The 14063-nt window shown below is 38.9% G+C and overlaps 1 protein-coding gene across 3 annotated transcripts in view; it reads right to left on the reverse strand.

Moving 5' to 3' along the window:
- Positions 1-14063, reverse strand: part of CNTNAP5 (contactin associated protein family member 5) — a 757303-nt gene that overhangs the window by 28489 nt on the left and 714751 nt on the right. For all 3 annotated transcript variants that reach the window (XM_058548782.1, XM_058548783.1, XM_058548784.1), the window contains one exon: positions 13650-13737. In XM_058548782.1, coding sequence (XP_058404765.1) covers positions 13650-13737 — 88 coding nt within the window. The remainder of the gene's footprint in view (positions 1-13649; positions 13738-14063) is intronic.

Below are 14063 nucleotides of genomic sequence, written 5' to 3' on the forward strand. Positions count from 1 at the left end.
ACTAGGATATGCAACCATGCACTGGGTTTGGGGGAAGAAGATTGGCAACAGGTGTTAACTTAGGGAAAAACTTTCCCTGAAAAAAAACACAAAAAACTTCCATTCTTTAGGGAGAATCACTCTACCAACACACATAACCAAGCCCCCCCCCATCGCCCCCCAACATGGCAAAGTAAGCTGCACAGGTCCCAAGATAATGTGAGCTCTTGCTGGAATGGAAGATACATATGAGATTTCCTGTTCCGAGATCTGGAGCAGCTGATGCGATGTGCATTTGACACCTATGTATTTGCACTGTGCCTCTCTGATGGAAAGACACCACCACTCAGCATAGCTAGAAATGATGTGTTTGTAAACAAGAGCCTGGCCCTCCAGCCAGGATCAGGGGGAGAACAGTATCCTGATTACAGATGGTTTTCCTTTTGATTTCTCCTTTCTCTGGGCTCTCAATGCCCTTAGAATCCGATTTCCATGAGTTAGAGATCAACTGTTCTGTAATTACAGCTCGTGTGCAGTTTTATATCCCCACTCAGCCCACAAGATTTTTAAGGACAGAAACAACCTCACACTCCAGTCATCTTAGTGTACCTTGCTGCCCTGACTTGCACCCCAGCAAAGGCTCGGTAAGAGTTATTTGATAGGTGGATTGGTTCATTCTCAATCCTTCCCCAGCCTCACCTGGGTCAACCTAGATCACACTTGCTGGGATGGTGGCAGCTGGGCGCAGCTGTGACTGTGAAAAACATGAGACCCAATTGCTCATCTCACATTCAAACCCCTGAGTCCACTTCCATTAAGCTACTCAAAACCCCTAAACTATGTATGGCTTAGAGTGACTGACTGACCGCCCAGTTTTGCCCAGGACTGTTTCAGTTTTAGCACCAATGATCCCATGTCCCTGGAAATCCCTCAGTTTTTGGGAGACCAGAATAGTTGTTCATCCAGGATCATAAAACCAGAAATATAGAACACAGGCATTTTCCTTCTGAATGAAAACAGGCACTTCTCTGTAATACACTAATCAAAAGAACTGCATTGTAAAATACATATGGAGAACAGACACACAAAGCCTTGTGCTGCGAGATGGGAGAGATAAGAAGATGCATAACAAAAAGTCCTTGCCTTCAAAGATCACAGTCATTCCCAGGGAAACAGCTACATACACAGATAAGAAATACAAGTCAGGAAATTGTGAGCAAATTTGGGATAGGGAAAGATATACCCCAGGCAGTGGTGGACTAATGTGGAAATTGCCACCGTGAAGGTTCCAGACTGGACTCTCTCCAGTATGGTCTGTGGCTCTTCTCCCTGTCCTTGATGGCAGGGCTTTCACAAATGCGGAAGCAGCTGAGCAGGCCTGGAGTGCTGGCTTAAAGGAGAGGAGTAAGGTTTCAGCTTTATAATCCATTGTGATGTGTGCCCCAAGTGTGTAAACATGAGCTCAGGCCTGACCAGAGTTGTTTGATTTCCTTCTGCAACGACTGGCCAAAGCTACAACTCTTTTTCTCTTCTCTTGTGCTCCTCTTTCCCGTCCTCCTTACACTTCTACCACCTACCCCGTGAATTGCCCAAATCTTCCAATTCCTATTTCGTAACCTTCACCTGCACCTGCTCCCAAGTCCCATTGCTATCCCCCTGGTCCAGACTCTTTCCTTTCATACCTGAAGGATAGAAATTAGCATAACCTCCACATCAGTTCTCTCTTCCCCGTCCTTTCTGTTCCCCACGAAAGAGACTTACAACAGCAGCTCTGACTATGAGCGTCCCCTTCAGTGGCTTCTCCCATCTACTTAACGAAGACTGGACCTCTTTGCAGAGCACTGGAGGCCCTCTGTAATATGTTCCCAACGGAATGTTCTTGCTTTGCTTACTCCTCTCTACTCCCCTGCATGGATGAGACCAACTGAGGATGCCTGTTTGCTGTTCCTAGCACACTGTCTTTGCCCTCTCACTGGCTTATTTGATTCACACCATTCCTCCATCCCAGAATGCACTCCATCTCTTGAGACCACACCTGTGCTTCAAGATATCAGCGTGATCTCCCCCATGACACTGTACTGGATCATCTCAGCTGAAAATAGTCTCTCCCTCTTCTGAATCCTAAGCACACTCCATCTGCATAAATAACACTTATCACAATTACTCATATTGTAATTATTAATCATCTTATCTCCACAGATATGTGTTTTATCACTTTGGGAATAAGGATCCCTAGGCTACACCTCTAAAGTTTTCTCACTTTCATTTAATATCTTGTCTTGTACATAATAGGTACTCAAAAGGTATGCAGTGAATGAATTATCTATGAATAATGCTAAGGAGTAATTTTCCTAATTCCAAACATTTATATAATATTAATCTTTTAAGAGAGACTTGACCTATGCAAAGTTTATATTCTATAGACATATTTTGGAAAAGGTGAGGAAATAAACAGGAAAGATAAAGCACATACCCAAGTTCTGGGGTAGATTAGAATAGGCAGCAATTCAGTCTAAGGGATGAATTCAAACCAGACATTTTCTAGGTATGACGATTTACTTATTCATCCTCCCTACTGGAAAGCAGGAAATATGACTCTTTATCAAGCATAAGGTGGAGAACATTAGTATATTAGCCACAGGTCTCAAGTCCTCACATTGATCACTGGCAATAATCCTTATGGAAATTAAATGGAAAAATCCAGGAATTCAGATCAAATCTCTCCTGGAAGTGGATGTCTTATAATCACTCCTAAGTGGAAATGAGCTTCATGCTGCCTTACCCTGTTTTAATACCCAATTTATTATACTTAATGGCATCTTCCAAAAATAAAATCCCAGTAGACTAAATGAGTAACCAGTGGCCACAGCACCCTCTTTGTGCTTTGATTTCCTCTCCTTCTCTATAGGAAAATATCTAGAGTTCTAATCTGTGCTTGTTCCACCTGTTCCTTTCAGTTTCTGACCAATTAGGTGCTTCTGTTTGCACCAAGCTTGGGAGAGGTACCTAAAAGGCTGCTGCAGAGAGTTCATTACTCTTAGCTCGGATCCTCTTCACTTCATTACCTTGTCAACATTGACATTTTTAACAGTGGCCCAGATTCCCCAGGCAAAGGGTAAACAAATCAATAGCAGTGCCATTGGCAAGGAAAAGGGATATCAGCCAAAGAAATCAATAGGCAGCATGGCTGTATGATCTTATTAACAATAGCTGCTGTTTTCAAATACTACTATGTGCCAGACACTTTACACGTATTATCTCTCATCTTCATAACAAATCAATAAAGCAACTATTACCATTACCTTACAGATAAGGAAACCAAGGCTCAGAGAGGTGAAATTAGTAGTATCATAGCTAGTAAAGGTGATCATTATAGGATTTGAGCTCCAACTTGTCTGATTCCAAACCCACTCGTTTTCTACTTCACTGCCAGGCACTATCATGAGAAAAACACACAGGGTTCAGGGAACCTGCAGATCCTCATCCACCACGATCTAGCCGCAGCTAATTGCATGACATTGAGCCCATTAACATAATAGGATGAATTTTCAGTTCCTGCAGTTCTAATATTTATACATTACACTTATTTTTTTATTCAAGAAACATTATGGAGCACTTACTAACTGCCTACCAATATGGTAGCAAGGAGGTAAAACCATAAATAAGACTCAAGTTCTGTCTTTGGAACCCCATGATTACCCCCTGCTGAAAATGGGCGAGGGATGGAAGTGGTGGTCGACATCTTTAAAAATCAGATTAGATCCCATGCTTTTAATCTTGGTTGATCACAAGTATCACATGGTTACAATCCATCGGAGGCAGCTTTACACTTGAGAACATAAATTTAAATGATGTCAGGTAGGTTTGGCCTGGTTTAACTCTTTTATGATGACTTCATCAGAAACTAAGAATTGGCCACATCTGCACCTTCACTATTTACCAAGCATCAGTGAGATTGAAGATTACATAATGCCTTATTCCTTCATCCCACAGAGCAGGAAGGAAGAGTGGAATGTAAGCTTTGCTATGCAAGGAGTGGGCAGCCATCTTCTCTCTTCCCTGCAAACTCCTCTTTTAGGTCTGGAAGGCAGTTAGAATCCAATGCCATTCTCAAAAGAAAAAGAGCTGGGTCAGATGGGGTAACTTCCTATATTATTATTATTATTGTTGTTATTGTAAACATTTATTGAGCATTTATTCTATGTCAGGCATCACGCTAGCCACTTTATCTTCATTATCACCTACTCTTCCAAATAATAACAAGCATTATAATAATATATGCTTACATTCCAATTGAGAAAAGTGAAACCAGAGAATTAAGTAACTTGTCCAGGTCAATTAGTCAGTGCTAGCATTATGATTTGAACCCAGGGTCAATTCCAAAGTCTGACTTATAATAAATATGCTATTCCCCGTCCATAATTAAAGCCTGGTCCTGCATTCTACTTTTAAGCCCATCACATCTGAGGACACAAGGCTTTAATTCAGGAGCCCTCAACAGAAAAAAGAGGGTGTACATTGTCTGCAATATCTCATGTTATTCCTTAAAAATCAAAATATGGAAGGACTGTTGAATCCAGACTCACAGTACCTGACTTCAAATGGCAAGTCTACCACTTGCTAGTTTTGTGATATTGGACAAGTCAACTTAACCTCTGTGACTTAGTTTCCTCATCTATAAAATAGGAATGATAATAGTACTTACTTTCTTGGGTTGTTGAGACAAAAAATGAGTTAACATAAGAGCTTAGATCTAGCACAGAGCAGTATATTATTAAATAATAATGCTAATAATAACTACCAGTTATTATTATACTGTTAACATTAATACCCTATAAATATTATACTATTATTAGTATTACTATTTGATTAGTAAGGAAAATCTAGTATTTAGCATACCCTAAAAGATATACTACAAAATCTTGAAAAATAATACTCCAACCCTCACTTTGATAACTTTCCCTTGAAAGAGGAAGAATTTTACAGTAAACAGAATCTTTAGAAGAGGGACGGTTTGGTTTTGGTATCTATATGGCCTAACACACTGCAAATTCCATAGTAATACTCAATAATTTTTGTGTGAATAGAACTAACGTGAACTTTTTATCAATAACAGTCACGTCTTGTGGCTTCTAGTAGACCACACAAAATATCCTTTCCTGACACAGCCAGGCAAAGATATATCAAGTCTGGCAGCCCCTTGGAAGGCCAGCCCTCTCTGAAATGGATTAGTAACAGCTCCTCCCAGGTGAAGACGGTCTGTATTTGGAAACAACATAATCATAGCTACCTTTGCTTCATTTATTTATTACTCACTAGTATAGACAGAGCAGGCAAGTGACTATTTTAATGAGGAACTCAGAGGCATGCTGTTCAAAGGGTGCTTCTGAGTTTGCGAAAAGCAGACTTGACTTTCACAGAGCAGCCCAGAGCATGGAGTAGGTCTGGGTTCCTGTCGTGAAGTGATTCATTTAAAATACAAAATAAAATTGCATTTTAAATCAGAAAATAACAGCCATTCCTGTTGCATGAGGTAAAACTAAATCATCTATTGAATTTCTCCATGGGGAATAACGCAGTTCATTATTTTTAAAAGAAACAATAACAAATCCCATATAACCCAGTTGCAATTCAATGTCGGTTATCTTCCAAGTAGAAAGTAAAAGACGGGTATTTAGGAATTCGGGATGATGTTTCAGAATGCTTTAAACACATCATTCACTTCATGAGGACGTCAGATTAGATTAATGAATCTGAAATATTTTATTCCTCAGAGAAACAGTATCATTAAGAAATTTCTGGACACAATATGAGACACACACATTATTAGAATTTGAGTCAGGAAGGGGCTGTGGTTTGGAGATCTCTGTATTTATTAAAAAGCTAGGAATGACCATAAACAAAGTGAGACATTAGTTAAGGAATCTATGCATTCAAAATGAAACAATTCCTCAGAGGAGTTTCTTGGTAAGGTATAAACTTGTTCCAAAGAAGAACATGTGTTTCTTAAAAGAGTGTTCTCAATTATTGACTTTTCCGTTGCAACACACGTGGACTGCTGAGGTACACAAGCACAGCGCAGGTCCAAAATTATGCACAATTCCCAGCCTACCCCCTGTAACTACATCCCCATCTCTCCAGCTCAACAGAGATAGCAGAATGCAAATGAGAGCAAGCAGTGGTATTACTGGATTATCATTGATTTTTCCTCCTTGCAGCCCATCTCACTCTCTCGTAAGAACACCTCAGCTTCCTTCTGAGAAATAACAATTCCCTATTCTCAGCAGATGTTGTTAATATTGAGCTGACCCTTCCACCCCCTCTAGAGCCACAGCTGGGTGCATAATCCAGGCATGAGCATTCAATGTATTCCCATCATTTGGGAATCATTTGACACAAATTGGTCCTTTGAGACTCAATCTAGGACTTTTTCTGGAAATTTTAGAAACAAGAAGCTTTCCTTCCACCAGCATTGCTGAAATGGTAGTATTTAAACATGGAGTTGCTGATTCCACCTTCATTACCTTTGAAATCCTGCCTGGAAATGCATCCCCACAGAGAGGTACAACGAGTCAAAAGGGGAGCAAGAAACAGACGGATTGACCAGGATTGAATCGTGCTCCTATTTGAGCTTCTGAACCCAGCTGTCCCTGAAGCAAAGCCTACATTTTAAACCTTCAATTTCCACAAGCTATTATATTCTCTTTTGTTCTTGCTGTTTAGGCTGCTCTAAGCTTTATACACCCTTGAAACAGCCCTACCTGACAGTGACTCACACTCATGTCTCTAAGACTCACCACATTCGGAACTGCTCCCGTAGAACACATCTGAGTGCCTCTTTGGAAATTACCTTTACAGTCACCCTTCTAGACTCATTAAAAAAATATACATGTGAGGCCGGCCCCATGGCTTAGGGGTTAGGTGCATGCACTCCGCTACTGGCAGCCTGGGTTTGGATCCCGGGCACGCACCAACACAGTGCTTATCTGGCCATGCTGAGGCGCCGTCCCACATACAGCAACTAGCAGGATGTGCAACTATGACATACAACTATCTACCGGGGCTTTGGGGAGAAAAAAGGTAAAAAAAGGAGGAGATTGTCAATAAACGTTAGCTCAGGGCTGGTCTTCCTCGGCAAAAAGAGGAGGATTGGCATGGATGTTAGCTCAGGGCTGATCTTCCTCACACACACACGCACAAATATATATACACATATATATTCTTTATGTTCCCACACCCTTTAAAAATCAAAAACTGTTTAACATTTATTGAGTGTATGCTAAATACCAAATACTTTACGTATAAAGTCCCATGGAATCCTTACACAGCCTATGAATTAAGTGTTATCATCCTCATTTTACTGATGAGGAACTACAGACAGATTAGAAAACTTCACTATGGCCACACAACAGTAATTACAGGAGAAAGAGCCAAATGTGAGTCCCTTTGTCTCTAAAAGGCTGAGCATCTTTCACTCTATGATTTTGCTTCCCACTTTAATATTAACTGTACCAGATTTGAATCAAAGGAGGTCCCAACTGTGTACAAAATGAAAAATAGAGTAACAGTCTTCCAAAATGAGTACTTTGAAGTACACACCTTTCATTTATATGCCTAAATTATGCTGTGCTTTTTAAAAATGTCAGCCATAACTCATCTTCTACAAGATGCTTGGGAAATGATTTAACATAAAAATAACCAGGGTATTCACTCAACAATGCTCTGATCTACAGAAGACACAGTAGGCCTGAAGTGCAAAACTGAGGGATTGGGGAGAATTAAAGAATTCTGTTCTATAGATGCAGTCAGAACTCGCTTCATCTTAACAGGCCAAAAGAATATGCAAGTGCTCACAGCTAGCCCTGAAATTTCCAGATTAGCTGGGCTTTATGCAGGTTAAGAAAGAATTCTTCCAAGTTCTATATGGCTTCTTGGGGCCAAGTGAACTTTGAAGCTACGCTGGCAAATAGCCATCAGAGCAGAATAATGTCTCTGCCAGGTGTGAGCTTTGGCCTATCAAACTGGCAAGTAGGTAGGGAATTAACAAAGGCTGGCTGCATAAACAAATAATCCTGTAAGCCTGCCCTGAGTACAAATCTCATTTTAATGTCTATACAGAATCTGGTAGCTACAGTTTAAAAGCTATACTACAATTCCTCTCCACCTAAACTTTAACATGTTTCCATATTTTAAAAAGTAATTACTTCCTAAATCTGCAGTATAGTAAGAAGTCTCCTCTCAGGAAAAAAATAATAATAATATTTTAATTCTTAGTTCCACCAAAAAAATAGATTTTTACTTCACAATAAAATTTAATGATATATTCAGGCACAGTAAATTAGGGGAAACAAGGACCAGAAAAAATAAATTAAAACAAAAACACAAAAGGCACAGTTTCTTTTAGAAGTTTCAAGTTTTTTAAATTTCTAAATTTATCTGAATATCCATGCTCTTGTACCAAGGCCAAGTTAGACAGAGAGAGACTTACAAACACACAGATAAGTCACAGTATTTGAATCTAAGGAACATACTTCTATATTTTGTAAAGAATTAAGTAATTTTCCAGAAACAGATTATCTTGTCTAAAAGGGTGTCTTCTCTAAATATGCACTTTCTCTCTCCCCATTTTTTTTTTTTTTTGCTGAGGAAGATTCACCCTAAACTAACATCCCCTGCTAACTCTCCTTTTTTTTTTTTGCTTGAGGAAGATTAGCTCTGAGCCAACATCTGTGCCAATCTTCCTCTATTATTTTGTATATGGGACACCACCACAGTATGGCTGGTGAGTGGAGTAGGTCTGCACCTGGGATCTGAACCCGTGAACCCAGGCCACCGAAGTGGAGCACTTGGAACTTTAACCACTCAGCCACGGGACCCAGCCCTCTCTCTTTTCCTTTTAATGTTAGTTTCTCTTAAATCTATTGATGCAACACACCAGAACCAAGAAATTTCCCTTAAAAGTCAAGGAATATCAGTAAACCAAGGAATAAAACTAGCAATATCTCACTACTTACCATACTGAGCACCCACAATGCAATTTTAATGTCAATGATTGTATCTGCTACTTTCACTGACTAGTCTCTACATCATAGGAATTCTCAGGAAAGAGACTATTTTATTCATCATGGTATGTACATAACACATACCATGTAGCACCATCATTGGTACTAAATCACTATCTTTAGAATGATGAATTGACTCTTTCTCTTACAGAAAGAAAATGAATAAACTTGTTCTTGCTTTGCAATGGAATGCTATTAGCGGTATTGAAGAAAACTGGTTCAACACCTACACTTGTTTGCCTTTGGTATCTACTATGAAAAACACTTACAAATCCTTACTTTAGAGTTGAAAATACCCAACAGAGTACTAGACTTCTCTAAAATTGTGAAATAGGGCTGCATTTGTCCATTTCTTATCCATTTCTGCACCATTCTTTCCTGTATCCCCTATCCCTACTCCACGTTCTTTCTGATGCATGAGGATTAATTCCAAAGGGTCCCCAGCATTAGTCCCTCCTTAATAATCAATCTGACGTTTATATCATCTTTCCTTACCTCTAGCTAGAGACCTTTCACAGGCCAAAAGTGTTGAAGTTAATTGTGATTCCAAATCCTCCTGACTGTTTAACAGCAGTTTGGATGGGAAGGAAGGCCAGTAGGCAGGAGTCTCCCACCCTTAGCACAATGAAATCATTTTATTGGGTACTCTTTCCCAATCTTAACCAAGTTCTTTCCTATCTTTCCTCACAAAGAAGCCAAGACAAAATGACAAGGTATCCCTCAATAATTTAGTACCTTGATTTAAAGTTTTATCCTTTCAGTCTGATGTATTATGGGTTTAATTCAAAAGACAGAAAGACCACAGGAATGCCATACACAGTGGCAAGATTAATGGAGGGAAGTTTTTTAAACAAGAGGATGTTTCTAGAGCTTCCATTGCACAAGGCAGGTGCCATGAAAAAAGCCTGGGCTTTGTGGTCATACAGCCCTAACTATCTCTCCTCCCAAGATTCTTCTGACTTTGTTGAAGTACGGATTAAATGACTCAAGTTATACTGAAGTAGCAGAGGACATATAATAGATTAGATACTCTAAAAAGTAATTCTGCTTCATTAAGACCAACAAACATCTTTTTAGCGTGTTGCTAAGATTCAGGAAACAAAGAGGAATCCTAAATTTTGGGGGGATTATTTTGGGAGAGAGCATGAAACCAAGACAGTGAGCAATAAACCAACATTAGGGTTGTATCAAGGGAAAATGCCTGAACCATCTGGAAGAGTAGAAATCCAAGACTTCAGCCTCTGCCAAGTGAAAATGTTGAACCTGAGACTCTCACATTAAGCTTCGGCGAAAGGTGGACTAGAAAAAAACATCTCCTAACAGCAAAGAGAATAAACATAAAACCTGTCAACCTCTGATGTGGTTCTGAATTAGAAAAAAAAAACTGTAACAAAAATAATAATAAAATGACATATTATGATATTAATAGTAACAACATTTTCGCTGAGACTTCAACCAGAATCTTGCTCTCATTCAGGCCTGGAGCTCAAATTCGTATTCAATCTCTGTTCAGAAAAAACCCAAAGTGAGAAACTGAATAGTCCTAAATTGGTAGCACCTCCTGGCACCTGGCAGAAGTAAACACAAATCTTGCCTGGAAGAAAACTTCACAATTTCTGATCATCAAGTTTCCTACACATTAATTTCAACCAAATATGAGCCCACAGACACACACACAGACACACACAGCATAAGAGAACAAGCTGACAGGAAAGAGTTAGAAAACAGAAAATAACAGATTTAGACCCTTACAGACTTCCAACATTGGGATTATCAGAAACAAAATGTTCAATAACTATTAATGGAATGCTTTAAGACATAAAAAGATAAGAACAAAAAACTAAGTGGGAACAACAGACTATCTTAATTAACAGGCATTTTTGAAAAAGAACAAAATATTACTTTTAGAAATAAAAATATATAATCAATGAAAAATGACTCATTGAATGGGTTTAATGGGATATTTGGCATAGATGAAGAGAAAATTAGTGAATTTGAAGATAAAACTCAATAAATTGCCCAGAATGCAACATAGTGAGACAAACAATAAAATTTATTATAAAAAATGGTAAGAAGAGACATGAGGATAGAGTTAGAAAGCCTAAGATTTATTTAGAGCAGATCTAAAATAATTGTGTAGAGAGAATAAGAAAGAAGCATTATTTGATATGCTGAGAATTTTAGAGAACTAATGAACAGATATATGTGAATGATACATACGAACTAGATACACAGGAACTAATGAATAGATACAGGAAACATAAAAATATCAAATAGGACACTTAAAAAGAAATCTAAAAGCAGACATATGGTAACAAAATGCAAAACACCAAATTAAAAGAGATGACCTTACAAGTAGCTTGTGAAGGTGGAGTGTGGGTTTGGTCAGAACATTTTCAAAGGGAGGACTGATTGACAGCCAGCTTTTCAACAGCAACAGCAGAAGACAGAAGAGAAGAGCCCAGTCATGTGCTGGTGAGGGTTCAAAACTGTCTCTCGAGCAGCAGGGGAGCCCTTGACTTGTAGCATTTCTGATTTCCATAGAGTAAATACTCCTAGTATGGCTGATTTCAAACTACTACTGTGAGACGACTGAATGCAGAATTGGGCAGAGATGTGTACAACAGGTTCTTAGGATACAGGTGAGCTGGCTCCGTCACACACCTGAATAATTCTTTTAAGATCTGAGGAAAAATATCCTTCAATATTGAATCATGCCTAGCAAAATTATCTTCCAAGAATAAAGTGAAATAAAGAGCTTTTTCAGATAAAGGGCCCCTTACACAGAAGAAATTCAAAAGAAGGAAATTAAACCTGGTAGAAAGTAAAAATACTGAAATATAGGGAGGAATGTGAAATAATTAATTCGACACTGCATTGGTAAATCAAAAATAGCAGTGACTGCATAAAACAATTATTATTAACAGGAAGGGGGAATGGAATAAGAAATAAACATAAAATTAAATCTATAAGAAATAAACAACATAAAATTAAATCTAGAAGTTGGTCACTGTAGATTGGCCATTCAAATGCCATTTTGGAAACTAAAATCGACATTTTCCGGACCTGACTGTGGCTAGGTTTCTGGATGCACATTATGTTCTAGAAGTTATATACTTTAGAAATTAGATGCGAATCTGGAAGATTGCAGTAAGACAGGAGTCATTTTCCTGCCATTCAGCTGTTTCTACTGGCAAGCAAAGTCATGGTAACATGAAATGTTCTCTGTTGCCATTTTGGAGACACCCTCTGCCTCTCGGGAATTGACATGCAGTACTGGAGCCACAGTGGTCTCCGGGCTCCAGCCTAGCATCAGTGATGGCCTCAGAGGTAAGCGCTCTCTGTTAGTCAGCTCAGAACTGCTTGGGGGGCCAGCCCCGTGGCTTAGCGGTGAAGTGCGCGCGCTCCGCTGCTGGCGGCCCGGGTTCGGATCCCAGGCGCACACCGACGCACCGCTTCTCTGGCCATGCTGAGGCCGCGTCCCACATACAGCAACTAGAAGGATGTGCAGCCATGACATACAACTATCTACTGGCGCTTTGGGGGAAAAAAATAAATAAATAAAATTAAAAAAAAAGAACTGCTTGGGGAGTCATTCTGAAAGATTCTAACAAGAATCCACACCCTAAGTGCTGCCACAATAGCATTTTCTGTGTTAAATCTATCCCTGCTGGAAATGCCTCCAGTTATTGTTTTCTGCACTGTACTGGGACTGAGAGAGGAAGAAAGAAGAAGATAGAGTCACAGGAAAAGTTAAACAGATAGAAAATAAGGAGGCAGAAACAAATCCAACAGTACAAGTAACCCAAAAATGTAAAGGGGCTTACATTCGCCAATTTATAAAATAGAGACGGCCAGATTGGATAAAGCACAAAATTCAGCTGTATGCTTTTCACAAGATCATATACAAGTCTTAATGAAAAAGAAATATTAAAAAGAAAAATATACAGAAAGATAGAGCAAACCGATAATAACTATAACAATACTGAATTAGCTATATTAATAACAGACAAAATAGATTTGAGCACAGAGACGTTAAAGTTAAAAAAATCACTTTAGTAAAAAATAAAAGTTCAATTCATCAAAAAGATGTAAAAAATTCAATCTTGCCTGGCCCTAATAAATACCTTCATCATATAAAATCCACAGCACTTCTGGCAGAAAAACAAGGAAATATATTATTATAGTAGGAGATTTTAATCCTCTTTCAATTGTTGACGAATTAGTAAAGGAATTAAAGATTTGAGCAATCCAATAATTAAGTTTTTCAAATTCTTAATGTTTTTAAGTAAAAATTAAGTAAATTTAAGGGAAAAATTAAGTAAACCTTTTAAATTAATTAATTAGAAGTTTAGTAAAAAATTACTTTACTTAATTTCTTTGTTAATTTACCTTACTCAAGCTTCTATAATGTAGATATAAATGCCAGTTTCCAACTCCGCCACACATACAGTTTAGCGTCTCCTACACCAGAAATCTTGGTTCTAGATCTTGGATATTATGGGAGCAAAGGACTCCAGATTTGAATTACTGAACACCCTGATGAAAATTAATTATTCTTTTAATTTAACAGAGCCCATTGCATAGGTATGGACTAGAACAACAAACCTGTGACTTTGCCCAAGGTGAGTGACCTTATCGCCCTGAACTCGACTTCTGGGGAGAAGTTGTAACTGAGTTGGAGTTGCTGATCCATCTGCAGGAAAACAGAAAACAAAGCTGCCTCAGCAGAGTTCTGCAGTAAAGGGCATGAAGCGCTCCCACCTGGAAACAGCCGGAGAACACACAGAGCAGACCCCTCTCTGGGATTTTCTCTCCAGAGAGATAAGAAATGTCTCACTAATTCTCCCACAATGCCGATAAAATACCCCTTTTTTTCCCTGTTGGTGAAATAAAGTCTTTCACACAAGTCTTCTCCCTGGGAAATTCTGTACAGCTTTTGATAGGTATTTATGTCCCTACTGAGATTTTGTCACCAAATTCTTTGCTGCAAACAAGCAAACAAATGAAGCCTTCTCAGAC

This window comes from Diceros bicornis, chromosome 10 (assembly GCF_020826845.1).
Source record: "Diceros bicornis minor isolate mBicDic1 chromosome 10, mDicBic1.mat.cur, whole genome shotgun sequence".
Lineage (NCBI taxonomy): Eukaryota > Metazoa > Chordata > Mammalia > Perissodactyla > Rhinocerotidae > Diceros > Diceros bicornis.